The following is a 13938-nucleotide window of genomic DNA, read 5'->3' as shown; positions in this document are numbered from 1 at the left end:
TTCCATCAACCCCGCCCACAACCCTACCTCCTGTGTCTGCCCCTGGAAAAAACCCTCTCCCGACTCTCTTACAACTGTACTTATCAACTCCCAACTGTCCAGCCTTTGGCCTTCCATTCTCCATGATATTTCTGCAGCTACCGATCTGCTCACTCTCACCCTCACCACTACCTTTGATGCCCTTGACCCTGTTAAAACAATTAATCTCTCTCCCTGGCCATTCCCCTTGGTACAGCCCTGATCTTTGCTCCCTTAGGTCCAAAGGACTCGGACTAGAAAGGATATGACTGACCATTATTTTCGCCATTTACCGCCAGATCTGGCTGGACCACATAAAGCACTTTCGAGTCCTGCTCTTGTCTGCCGTAATTGCTCACTATTCGAGGATCATTCTGTAATGAAAAGATATAACCCTGGCTTCTAATCTCACTGCTAACTGTCTTTTTAAACACCTCTCCCCAGTCTCGACCCTCACCTCTGAAAATATTTGAGATAAGCTCATGGACTTCTTTGTCTCTAAGCTTGAGACCATCCATTAGGCCACCTATGTCCCTTCTGCTCCATTCCCTAGCCCACCGGGCCAAACTTGCCCTTAGGAAGCACCTTGCCCTAGTTCTGACCTCACATCCTTCTCTAGTTTCTTGCCGATCTCCCCTCATGACACCTCTGAGCTCATCCTGTCCATGAGACCCATTTCCTGCTCCCTTGACCATATTCCCACCAAACTGCTGACCACTCAACTTCCTTTTTCTAGCTCCCATGTTAGTGACATTGTTTACGGTTCTCTCTTCCAGTACTGTCCCCCTCTCCCTCAAATCTGCTGTCATCACACCTCTCCTCAAACAACTCTCGACCCCTCAACTTGCAAACTACCGCCCCATCTCCAACCTCCCCTTCCTCTCCAGTCCTTGAACATGTTGTCACCTCCCAAATCCGTGCCCATCTTTCCCGCAATCCAGTTTCCGTGCCTACCACAGTACCGAAACAGCTCATCAAAGTCACAAATGACATTCTTTATGACAAAGGCAAACTAGCCCTCCTCATCCTTCTTGACTTGTCTGCACCCATTGACACAGTTGACCACACTATCCTTTGCCAAACACCTTTCCACCATTGTCTAGCTGGGTGGGACTGCACTCGCCTGGTTCCATTCTTATCTATCTAATTGTAGCCAGAGAATCACCTGCAATGGCTTCCATTCCTGCCCCTGTATCGCTCCCTCTGGGGTCCCTCGAGGATCTATTCTTGGCCCCCTCCCATTTCTCATCTACATGTTGCCTCTTGGCGACATCATCCGAAAACACATTGTCAGTTTCCACATGTACACTGATAACACCCAGCTCTACCTCATCACCACTTCTCTCGACCCCTCCATGGTCTCTAAATTGTTAGACTGCTTGTCTGACATCCAGTTCTGGATGAGCAGAAATTTTCTTCAATTGATTATTGGAAAGACCGAAGCCATTGTTTTCGATCCCTGCCACAAACTCCGTTCCATCGCCACTGACTAGCGCTCTCCCCAACTCCTGTCTGGGGCTAAACCAGACTATTCGCAACCTTGGTGTCATATTTGACCCTGAAATGAGCTTTTGCCTACATAACTAAGGTGGCCTATTTCCATCTCTGTAACATCACTCCTCTCCACCCTTGCCTCAGCTCATCCACTGTTGAAGCCCTCATCAATGCCTTTGTTACCTCTAGACTTGACTATTCCAATGCACTCCTGGCTGATCTTCCCCATTCTACCCTATGTAAACTAGAGGTGATCCAAAACTCTACTGCCCAAGTCCTAACTTGCACCAGGTCCTGCTCAGCGATCACCCCACTGCTCACTGACTTACATTGGCTTCTGGTTAAGCCTCGATTTCAAAATTCTCATCCTTATTTTCAAATCCCTCCATGGCCTTGCCCCTCCCTATCTCTGTAATCTCCTCCAGCCCCACAATCCCCCGAGATGTCTGCGCTCCTCTAATTCTGCCCTCTTGAGTGTCTGATTATAATCGCTCAACCATTGGTGGCCGTGCCTTCAGTTGCCTAGGACCCAAGCACTAGAACTCTCTGCCGAAACCTCTCCGCCTCTCTAGTCTCCTTCAAGACGCTCCTAAAAACCTGCTTCTTTGACCAAGCTTTTGGTCATCTGCGCTAATTTCTACTTGTGCGGCTCGGTGTCAAATTTTTATCTCATAGTACTCCTTTGCTGCGTCTTGGGATATTTCACTGTTAAAGGCGCTATATAAATACAAGTTGTTGTTGTAGTTGTAATATGGCTGTTAATTTAAGAAAGAAAATTCCAGAGTGATGATCCAATGGTGCAATCCTGAAGTACTTTTTAATTTAAATGTTATATTCCTCGTGTTCTGGTAGCATTTCAATGATGAGATTGTTCATATTTCCTAGTCAATCTTCTGGAGCCAGTCCAAAGGACTCATCTTTCAGTACAGCGACATCACAGAGAAGGTTATGCCTCTCGAGAGCACTTTGATTGGTTCTATGACGGACAACCTGAATTGGTGTGGGAAACTCTCCAGCCCAGGTGAATTATGTCACTTTTATATGTTCGAAAGTATTGAATTACCATTAATACCTTGTACTTGTAATTCAAGAATAATACATTCATGGGCTCCTTAGCAGTGGAGTTTTTGAGAATTTGGTTTGTTAATAAATACTTAAAATTTTAGTTGAAACAGAGTTAACGTTTCAGGTGGATGATCTGACGAAGGGTCATTTGATGCACCAATCAGGGCATCAAATCTGGGCTATCGGCGGAACAAAGGAGAGTCGTATTCAAAGACTGTGGGGTTCCTGTCAAGTAGAGCTCCCCATTAGAAGCAAAGGATCTGTGAATTCACCCTTATTTATGTTTGGGTTACCTTGTTGAACCATTTCATTGATTTTGTTTTGATGACCAGTAATATTCTTGCTCAGGAATTGAAAAAAAAACTTTAAAAAAAAAATCTCGAATTAAGCCCTAATGTTGTAATAACTAACGGCTCTTAAATGGAATAGTGAAAAACTTGTAGTTTATAATGAAGCATTTGGTGAAATGTAAGTACATTAATTCTTTGCTTTAAAAAAAAAAAAAATTGTGGTTCCTAAAATTTTGAGTAGTGCTTTTTAAATATATCAGAGGTGAAGTTCCTGGGGCCGAAATTCAGGTGCACCGGAAAGTTGGCACACCTATGAGTTTTGGAATGGTACTTACCGCTGGAACTCCTGGCACGGTGAGTAGATCCATTTTCAGGATTTAGAAATTTTCTAATCCTACAGGAAGTGGATCATAATGGGAGCGGGCCTGAGATTCAAAGCCAGAAAATGGCTTTTGGTTTGTCTGAAAATGGGTCGGTTGGGGCCTCAGCTGCTGTCAGTCAGCGATGGAGTCAGGGTGACATCACAGCGTGTGTGTCACCACACTCTCTCTCCGTTAAAGGGGAGGGATTCAATCAGTTTTTAACTTTGGCCACTGGGCCATCAGGGAGGGTTTCAGCCGGGCCAGTGGCCTGGCACCCAAGAGGGGGTGCTAAGCTGCCCGGCCGAATCCGGGGGCAGTATTTTGCCAACTGATCAGCAAGTCGGCAGGCAAGAATGTTTCCATTGCAGCCTGGAAGTGGGCCCTCCCCTTTAAGGGCGGCCATGCTGCCAGGCCGCTCAGTGCGGAGATGGTGCACCGGCCGGACCCGGGATCGAGAGATTCAGATGAAATTCGATGGGTAAGGATTTTTATTGCTTTTTAATTGTTTTCATTGGTAGTGCAACCACTCGGGCAGGATGGGGTCCAGGTCGAAAAATCCCCTACCTGAATTTAGGTCGGGTCTGCGTGTTGACCCCAAAGCAGCGGCTTTTCAAATTTTAGGAATGGCCGCTGCACGTGGGCATTAACGGGTCTCTTTGAGACCCTGAATTTTGGCCCCCCGTCTTTGCTAACTTTAGTCAAAGATTCACGTAAGTATAAAGATTCTCAAAATGCTGTATTTCAACCAGGTATGCTGAATGGATGGGATGCTGAGTAAACCCATCCTCAGAGCTCCTTGCTGGCAGGTACTGTGCCTTTTTGGATGAAAAAATGTTTTAAATGAGCATAAATGTTTAAAAGCAAACATCCAGCTCTTAATATGCCCCTCACTCATGACTTAAGCTCCTTCTTATGGTAACTCAGTGAAATCCAGACACTAAAATTGGCTTTTTAGCAGCTTAAAATGACAAGAGCTCCACATAAAATAGTTCAAATGGAGCCCATGGTGTGTTTACAGTTCACTGTTTATAAGAAAGGTTGCTCAGTACTTAACGTTATAAAAGTTTATTTTCCTGCATAATATTAAACAAGCAACTCCTGTACCTTGCAGATAGAGCCTGGGACATTAACACTGCACAATCATTTGAATTGTCAATTTTAATTTGTTACAGGACCTAATTTTGAAGCGTGCCCAGAATGGAAAGATTGTAAAAACAATTCAATTAGCTCATTTTGGAAAGCAGCATCCGAAAATGTAAGTGTTTCTTTCTCGAACAATTCTGATGGGGCAGCGTATTGGTGCGCTGCAGTAACATTGGGGCAGCACCTTTTAGTTGAAGATCCAACAATCTGTGCCTTAGAGCCGGATGTCAATTTATACCCACATAATAAGCTCAGACTTTCACCTGTGGTCTTATGTCAAGACAAAGCCCACCTACAGTAAAGGAGAGAAAACCAAAAGGACCGACACTCATGCACCCAGCTAATGGCTGATTATGGTGTGGCATCAGCAAAGACTGGGAGCCTGTCACCTCCCTCTCAGCTGAGGAATACTATGTGGCTCCGCAAGCCATGAAGAGAAAATAAATACTTTGAAAAAGTAAATCATGATTTTTTTTAAAACTTTCTGTTTAATTCTGGTGACCTTGCTGAATCAACTTATGAATTACTTGGTTGGATCTGTTCATTGTACAGAACTGGATGCAATTTTTTGTTTGAATCTGTTTTGTTCCGAATTTAAGGTGTGCTTCACCGGGATCCATGTCCTAAACCAAGCCACCGCTAAATTCGCTTTTGTCTTTTACTACAAATTTGAGATTATCCTGTTTACATGGCTATGTTCATACTGGGCTCAAGAGTTAAAATGCAACTTCAGAGCAAAAGCAGTAGAATAGACATGGAGACCCACACCTCCCCCTCCTCCACCTCAAACAATACTTGTTTCATTCCAATTTATCAAGTACCACAACCACCTGCCATTTAATGCCTGGATCATAGCAGTTTAATTGCACGCCTAATCTGACTCTACTGAAATCCTCTGATATGCTCAGGTGTCTCTAAGCAGCAGAGGAAGTGAGTTTGTAAACTAGGTAAGGGTGCTCCCTAGACTAGAGAAGGGTAAAACAAATAAACCTGGGTTCCCACTCCTAATCATGTCAACTGACTGCAAAGTGCATTAGTGGATGTCCGCTGAACAGGATTGGGGCTCAACGTTCATGTCCCGATAATCTGTTAATTCTCACGATCCAAGTGGCCTGGATAAAGTACTCGTCCTCATAAGCAGCCCCTCGGAATCAAGGAAGACTTGCTTCCACTCTAAACATGAGTCCTTAGGTGGCTGAACAGTCCAATACAACTCTCTTTTTTTTTTGTAGAAAACAAAAAAAAACATTAAATCAAGTGCCCCCTTATTAAAGGGGAGGTACAATCCAAACAGTTTTCAAGTGCCCTCTTGTTTTTTTGGGGTGTTTTTTTAGGGCAGTATAGACACAAATTATACAAGTGCCCCCTGGCTAAAAGGGGTGGGGGGGAAACTAAAACCAGCAATTAAACAAATTAAATTTTAAAATCAAATTAAAATTTGGTTGCCAGGGGTGATGATGCACTCCAGTCCCTCCGGCACCCAACTCTCGCGGAAGGCTGCGAGCATACCGGTGGACACCGCGTGCTCCATCTCCAAGGACGCCCTGGCTCGGATGTAACTGCGGAAGGCAGTCGGGGCTGAACGACCCCCTTGACCGCCCGCTCCCTGGACCGGCTGATGGCCCCCTTGGCCGTGCCCAGGAGCAGACCTACGAGGAGGCCTTCGGACCTACCCGCTCCCCTCCGCACAGGGTGTCCAAAGATCAGGAGTGTGGGACTGATGTGCAACCAGAATTTGAATAGCAGCCCCTTCAAATAATGGAACAGGAGCTGCAACCTCGCACATTCTATAAAAACATGGAACATGGACTCTTCCAGACCACAGAAATTGCAGGCGGCCTGGGAGCCCGTGAACCGACATAAAAACTTATTGCACGGGACTGCTCCGTGCACCACCTTCCAGACTAAGTCCCCAATAAATAGTGAGAGGACTCCCGCGTAGAGTGCAGTCCAGCGGGGAGCCCCACCTCCTCCGGACAGCAAGATGGTACGCATGGCGTGTCCGGACGGCAGACGAGGATGGCAAGTTGGAGAGTGTGCAGTTGCAGCCCGTACAGGAAACCCCTCTGCGCAGAACTGAAAGGCACGGAGGGGATTTCCCCGAAGCGGCTCAAGTTGTGAGGTGCCGGCTCACAGTCCAATACAATAACCAGTCCCTGGCACAGGTGGGGCAGATAGTCGTTGAGGGTAAGGGTGGGTGGGACAGGTTTGCCGCACGCACTTTCTGCTGCCTGCGCTTGATTTCTGCATGCTCTTGGCAATGAGACTCGAGGTGCTCGGCGCCCTCCCGGATGCACTTCCTCCACTTAGGGTGGTCTTTGGCCAGGGACTTCCAGGTGTCAGTGGGGATGTTGCATTTTATCAGGGAGGCTTTGAGGGTGTCCTTGTAACGTTTCCTCTGCCCATCTTTGGCTTGTTTGTCGTGAAGGAGTTCCAAGTAGTGTTTGCTTTGAGAGTCTCGTGTCTGGCATGTGAACAGTGTGGCCTGCCCAGAGGAGATGATCAAATGTGGTCAGTGCTGGGGATGTTGGCCTGGTCAAGGACGTTAACATTGGTGCATCTGTCCTCCCAGAGGATTTGCAGGATCTTGCGGAGACATCATTGATGTATTTCTCCAGCGACTTGAGGTGTCTATTGTACATTGTCCATGTCTCTGAGCCATACAGGAGGGCGGGTATTACTGGGCCCTGTAGCCCATGAGCTTGGTGGCAGAATTGAAGGCCTAGTCTTCGAACACTCTTCTCCTCAGGCGGCCGAAGGCTGCATTGGCGCACTGGAGGCGGTGTTGGATTTCGTCATCAATGTCTGCTCTTGTTAAGAGTCTCCCGAAGTATGGGAAATGGTCCACATTGTCCAAGGCCGCGCCGTGGATCTTGATGACTGGGGGGCAGTGCTGTGTGGCAGGGACAGGCTGGTGGAGGACCTTTGTCTTAAGTATGTTTAGCATAAGGCCTATGCTTTCATATGCCTCAGTAAATATGTTGACTATGACTTGGACTTCAGCCTCTATGCGCAGACGCAGGCGTCATCCATGTACTGTAGCTCAACGACACAGATTGGGGTGGTCTTGGACCTAGCCTGGAGACGTCTAAGGTTGAACAGCTTCCCACTGGTTCTCTAGTTTAGTTCCACTCGGGAGCTTGTTGACTGGGGTGGAGCATGGCAGCAAAGAAGATTGAGAAGAAGGTTGGGGCGATGACGCAGACCTGTTTGACCCCGATAATGGATCCGTTGGTAAGGATCACGGCCTGCATGTCGTCATGGAGCAGGCGGAGGATGGTGACAAACTTTTGGGGGCATCCAAAGCGGAGGAGGATGCTCCATAGACCCTCATGGTTGACAGTGTCAAAGGCCGAAGAAGGCCATGTATAAGGCCTGGTGCTATTCCCTGCATTTTTCCTGCAGCTGTCGCGCTGTAAAACTCATGTCTGTTGTGCCCTGTAGGGGACAAAATCTGCACTGTGACTCTGGGAGGAACTCCTAGCTACAGGGAAGGAGTACTTTGAAGATCTCTGCATTTGACGCTAGTGTTCTTGACTCCATCCTGCAGCATGCTATCCGCCACCACCTCAGTAAAACCCCAACACTGCACGAGGTAGAGAAAAACCATTAGACAGCTTAAAAACAACAAGGCTATGGGAGCGGATGGAATCCCCGCTGAGGCATGGCGGAGAGGCACTGTTGGCGCGAATGCGTGACCTCTTCTCTCTGGAGGGAGGAGGGTATGCCGGGAGATCTCAGATGCAGTGATCGTGACTAATGTCCTTACTATACAGTATAAATGCACACGAAGCCCATATTTGAGAAGATCACGCTGTGACCAGTTACCTTTACTACCAAGGCCTCGAGGCAGACGGGTGGGTGGAGTTTCCCTTTTTATACTGGAAAGTCCAGGTTAGGAGTATCTCCCACAAGTTCGCCCCCTGTGGTCAGTGTTCTCAAGGTATACAACTTGGGTCAGCTTATACATGGGTTACAATGACAGTTGAATACATGACAGTGACCATCTTTAAAAAAAGGGGACAAGTCCGACTCCAGCAACTACAGAGGAATCTCCCTGCTATCAGCCACTGGGAAAGTTGTCGCTAGAGTTCACAGTACTGGAGGGTTGCTAGCAACCATGGAATCATACGTCAGCCTGAATCAGCATCCTCAGGAGTAGAGAAGAAAATGAGAATTAAAGTTAGATCAGTAAAGGCATTGAAGCAAGTCATTATTCTTGAAACAACATAAGTGACCAATGTGCAGGGAGGAACTAAAAAGAAAACAATTTTAAAATAGAAAATGGTATTTAAGGCCCAAGTCCTGAAGAATTGTAGAAATAGACATAAGTCCCAATTCTAATGCAGGGTGCGTGGCAGGAGAGAACCCCCTCCGTGAAGAGTTTAGTGTGATGCTTGGGGTTCATTTTAACTCCTTGGCCTCATTTGAATAGTTCCGATCCATCTCCTGCCAGAAGCTGGTGTGGGGGGAGTGACCCCATGACCCCACCATGACATCCGGTGTGACTGACAAAGGCAAACTATCGCTCCTCGTCCTTCTTGACTTAGCTGCAGCCTTCAACAGGGTTGACCACTCTATCCTTCCACCAATGCCTCTCCACCGTCATCCAGCTAGGTGGGACTGCACTTGCCTGGTTCCATTCTTATCTATCCGATCATAGCCAGAGAATCACCTGCAATGGCTTCTCTTCCTGCCCCATGTCGTTATCTCTGGTGTCTCCCAAGTATCTATTCTTGGCCCCCCTCTATTTCTCATCTAGATGTTGCCCCTTGGTGACATCATGCAAAAACACAGCGTCACTTTCTGTTATGTCTGTAATGCACTTATGAATGACTCCATGAGGCAATGTGTTGTACTCAAACTGTAGTGACCTTGGTCCTTTATTGGTAACTCCAGAGTGAGGCACAAGCATGTTGAGCAGCCTTTTATACTGGGCCCTGCACACCTATGCAGGCGACCCTCAGGTCTCCCACCGCAGTGCCCTCTGGTGGACAGCCTCTGCCACAGGGACAGAAAACCCCGGTCTCCACCAGTTGCACCCTCTAGTGGAGCCAGCATAGTATATACAGTGTAAACCTTATTGATAGTACATCAGGTAACAAGTCTCCATCTTGTGCAACTATACAGTGACTACAGAGTATATCTATAGTCTGCATATGCAACATTTTTCACATGTACGCTGATGACACCCAGCTCTACCTCCCTATCACTTCTCTTAACCCCTCCTCAGTCTCTAAATTGTCAGGCTGCTTGTCTGACACATATTTCTGGATGAGCAGAAATGTTCTCCAATTGAATATTGGGAAAACCAAAGCCATTGTTTTTGATCCGCTCCCTAGACACTGACCCCACCGCTATCCCCCACTCCTGTCTGAGGCTTAACCACACTGTTCGCAACCTTGGTGTCATATTAGACCCTGAAATGAGCTATTAACCACATAACCGCAGCATAACTAAGACCGCCTATTTCAACCAACGTAGCATCGCCCATCTCTGCCCTTGCCTCAGCTCATCTGCTGCTGAAGCCCTCATCCATGCTTTTGTTACCTCTAGACTTGACTATTCCAATACATTCCTGGCTCGCCCCCCACATTCCACCCTATGTAAACTAGAGGTGAACCAAAACTCGGCTGCCCATGTCCTAACTCACACCAAGTCCCGCTCACCCATCACCCCTGTGCTCGTTGTCCTACATTGGCTCCTGGTTAAGCAATGCCTCAATTTCAAAATTCTCATCTTTCAAATCCCTTCATGGCCTCGCCCCTTTCTATCTCTGTAATCTCCTCCAGCCCACAACCCTCCGGGATGTCTGCGCTCCTCTAATTCTGCCCTCTTGAGCATCCCTGATTATAATCGCTCAACCATTGGTGGCTATGCTTTCTGTTACCTAGGCCCTAACCTCTGAAATTCCCTGCCTAAACCCCTCTACGTCTTAGATGCTCCATAAAACCGACCTCTTTGACCTGCCCTAATTTCTCCTTATGTGGCTCGGTGTCAAATTTTTTGTCTCGTAATACTTGAGATGCCATGGGACGTTTCACTATGTTAAAGGCACTATATAAATATATGTTGTTGAAGCTACACATTTACCAGAGACCCAAGGTAATGATACCCCTCATAAGTTAGTGCTGGGAGAGGGATTTCCATGGGGCATCTGACATGGGGGTGGGGGAGGGGGGTGGTGGAAGGAGGGAAGGAGAGAGAGACAAGGCCAGTGCTGTGGAAGACCAAGGACTCCTTGCAGGGCTGGGGGGGAACACTCCGGCAGGAAGCCTAACAAAAATTCAGAAAGAAACTTACCTTGGCCACCCTGTTAAATCCTGCAGATTTTGCAGGGGTAGGGGTGGATTTGGCGCTGTGCAGGCCTCATGACCCCGTGTTACAATTGTGTCATAGCACCGATTACATCATTGGGCCATGATTTCTGCACCTTAAGTAGCCCCCTGCATGGTAGAGGTGAGCTACCCTCCCGACTCTGTTTTGCACAGAGTTGAAGTGGTGGCAGGTGGCAGCCGACTGCCATTTTAACCTGCATGATCCAACCATGCCAGTCAGGCTGGGTAAAAGCAGGGCTTCATTATTTGCTCGGAAGAAATGATTGTGGTTTTGATTCAATTGAACCTGTTAAACCGTAGATAAACTATTGTGTACATTTCACAGTATGCAAAAAAGGCCCATGGAGAAGTAACGGTGATGCTGAATGGATCTGCTCGTGACAATGCTTTCAGAAAAAACAGGTACAAAACTGATGACATTAATGTGTCAGAACTGTACTTTTAACTATAATGGGGTAGAATTTCTGTGAATTTCAGCGACAGTTTTGTGGAAACCTGGGAGAAATGGTGGAGATAGACATTTCTCTGGGGTTTCCACAGATCTCCTGCCAAAGTTGTGGTGGGACAACGGAAGAACCGATGCAGAAATTACTGCTGTTTATTTATAACAGACGATGCTGGAAAACACAGCAGGTCAATCAGCATCCGAAAGGAACAGGTGACATTTTGGGTGCAATCAACCTTCACGATGAAGAGTCACAGCTGTAACAGTGACTCTGCTGTACTTGGATTTCAGTAAGGCCTTTGATATAGTTTCTCCAAAAAGATTGGTACTGAAAATATAACAAAGATGATGGCGCCAATCAGAAAAGGAGGTGGGGAGGGTGGGTGCATGGACTGGAGTGGACAGGGTGGGGGTTGAGGGTCTAGTCAAATGTAGAAATAGTTTGAGGTTGAATACAGGATTGTATTTTCCAAATAAGTACTCAAGGATAAGGCTGCTGTCGTGTCTTGTCTTGGAATGTATCTCAAAATTGTTTATTTGATATCCTCATGGTAGTATTAATGCTCATGTGTTAAATGCCTGACACCAAGCTGGTTAAACCCTGAATGTCCAATGCCACTCCACTGAAGTGCTAAGGGAGTGCTGCACTGTCAGAGGTGCCGTCTTTCAGATGAGACGTTAAACCGAGCTCCCATCTGCTCACTCATGTATATAAAAGTTATCCCCGATGTCCTGGCCAATATTTATCCCTCAGTCAACATAACAAAAAAAAACAGATTATCTGGTCATTATCACATTGCTGTTTGTGGTAGCTTGCTTGTGCGCAAATTGGCCGCCGTATTTCCCACATTACAAAAGTAATTACACTCTAAAAGTACTTCATTGGCTGTAAAGCACTTTGAGATTTTTTTAGTGGGGAAAATGTTGGAATCAATTATTAAAGATGAAATAGCAGCATATTTGGAAAGCAGTGACTGGATCGGTCCAAGTCAGCATGGATTTATGAAAGGGAAATCTTGCTTGACAAATCTTCTGAAATTTTTTGAGGATGTAACTAGTAGAGTGGACAAGGGAGAACTAGTGGATGTGGTGTATTTGGACTTTCAAAAGGCTTTTGACAAGGTCCCATGAGATTGGTGTGCAAAATTAAAGCACATGGTTCTGGGGTTAATGTACTGACGTTGATAGAGAACTGGTTGGCAGACAGGAAGCAGAGAGTCTGGATAAACGGGTCCTTTTCAGAATGGCAGACAGTGACTAGTGGAGTGCCGCAGGGCTCAGTGCTGGGATCCCAGCTCTACAATATACATTAATAATTTAGATGAAGGAATTGAGTGTAATATCTCCCAAGTTTGCAGATGACACTAAACTGGGTGGTGGTGTGAGCTGTGAGGAGGACGCTAAGAGGCTGCAGGGTGACTTGGACAAGTTAGGTGAGTGGGCAAATGCATGGCATATGCAGTATAATGTGGATAAATGTGAGGTTATCCACTTTGGTGGCAAAAGCATGAAGGCAGAATATTATCTGAATGGTGGCAGATTAGGAAAAGGGGAAGTGCCATGATTCATCAGTCATTGAAAGTTGGCATGCAGGTACAGCAGGCGGTAAAGAAGGGAAATGGTATGTTGGGGATTTGAGTATAGGAGCAGGGAGGTCTTACTGCAGTTGTACAGGGCCTTAGTGAGGCCTCACCTGGAATATTGTGTTCAGTTTTGGTCTCCTAATCTGAGGAAGGACGTTCTTGTTGTTGAGGGAGTGCAGCGAAGGTTTATCAGACTGATTCCAGGGATGGTTGGACTGACACATGAGGAGAGATTGGATCAACTGGGCCTTTATACATTGGAGTTTAGAAGGATGAAAGGGGATCTCATAAACATATAAGATTCTGACGGGACTGGACAAGTTAGATGCGGGAAGAATGTTTCCGTTATTGGGGAAGTACAGAACCAGGGGCACAGTCTTGGGATAAGGGGTAGGCCATTTAGGACTGAGATGAGGGGAAACTTCTTCACTCAGAGTTGTTAACCTGTGGAATTCCCTGCCACAGAGAGTTGTTAATGCCAGTTCATTTGATATATTCAAGAGGGAGTTAGATATGGCCCTTACGGCTAGGGGGATCAAGGGGTATGGAGAGAAATCAGGAAAGGGGTCCTGAGGGAATGATCATCCATGATCTTATTGAAGGGCGGAATGGCCTACTCCTGCACCAATTTTCTATGTTTCTGAGATGTCCAGTGGTCGTGAAAGGCGCTATAGAAATCCAAGTCTTTCTTTTATTGCTACATGCATATTTCTTTTCTTTAGTATGGTAACAAGAAATCTTAAAGCACTATGGTAAATAGCAGAAATTTGTGGCTTTCACTTTAACCACAGTCTGAGTATCATCTCTATATTCATATTGATTACATTATTCTTTGCACATTGCTGGTTCTGATTATGTTTTTCTTTCCTGTCACTAGCATTTTTCGTGAAATAGAACTTGGAAAATTAGACAACAAGCATGTTACCTTTATTCACCTCTGGATCATGGACAATATTGATGGGCCTGATAAGTGAGGTTTTGCAGTTTTATTGCATGCATACTGTAGGATTTATTACATACAGTAATTTTTCCATTGTGGAATGGTAAAGCCTGTTAGACCTCCAGCATGGTATGGCATTGAGTGGCAGGGTGTTGATTCCCCACATGGAGATGTACTGGTCTGACCTGTGGTGCTGTAGGGAGATCAGGTGGGAGGATAGGCATTCACGTGGAGGGAGAGAAACAACTTTGGAGGGAGAA

At 46.3% G+C, this 13938-nt stretch overlaps 1 protein-coding gene across 1 annotated transcript in view; it reads left to right on the top strand.

Moving 5' to 3' along the window:
* LOC139233078 (ADP-ribosyl cyclase/cyclic ADP-ribose hydrolase 2-like) overlaps positions 1–13938 on the top strand; it is a 44889-nt gene that overhangs the window by 20376 nt on the left and 10575 nt on the right. Inside the window, exons 4-7 of the mRNA XM_070863600.1 lie at positions 2398–2533; positions 4402–4484; positions 11036–11112; positions 13616–13708. Coding sequence (XP_070719701.1) covers positions 2398–2533; positions 4402–4484; positions 11036–11112; positions 13616–13708 — 389 coding nt within the window. The remainder of the gene's footprint in view (positions 1–2397; positions 2534–4401; positions 4485–11035; positions 11113–13615; positions 13709–13938) is intronic.

This window comes from Pristiophorus japonicus, chromosome 2 (assembly GCF_044704955.1).
Source record: "Pristiophorus japonicus isolate sPriJap1 chromosome 2, sPriJap1.hap1, whole genome shotgun sequence".
NCBI lineage: Eukaryota > Metazoa > Chordata > Chondrichthyes > Pristiophoridae > Pristiophorus > Pristiophorus japonicus.
The sequence above is the reverse complement of the archived record's forward strand: the minus strand, read 5'-3'. Positions and strand labels throughout refer to the sequence as shown.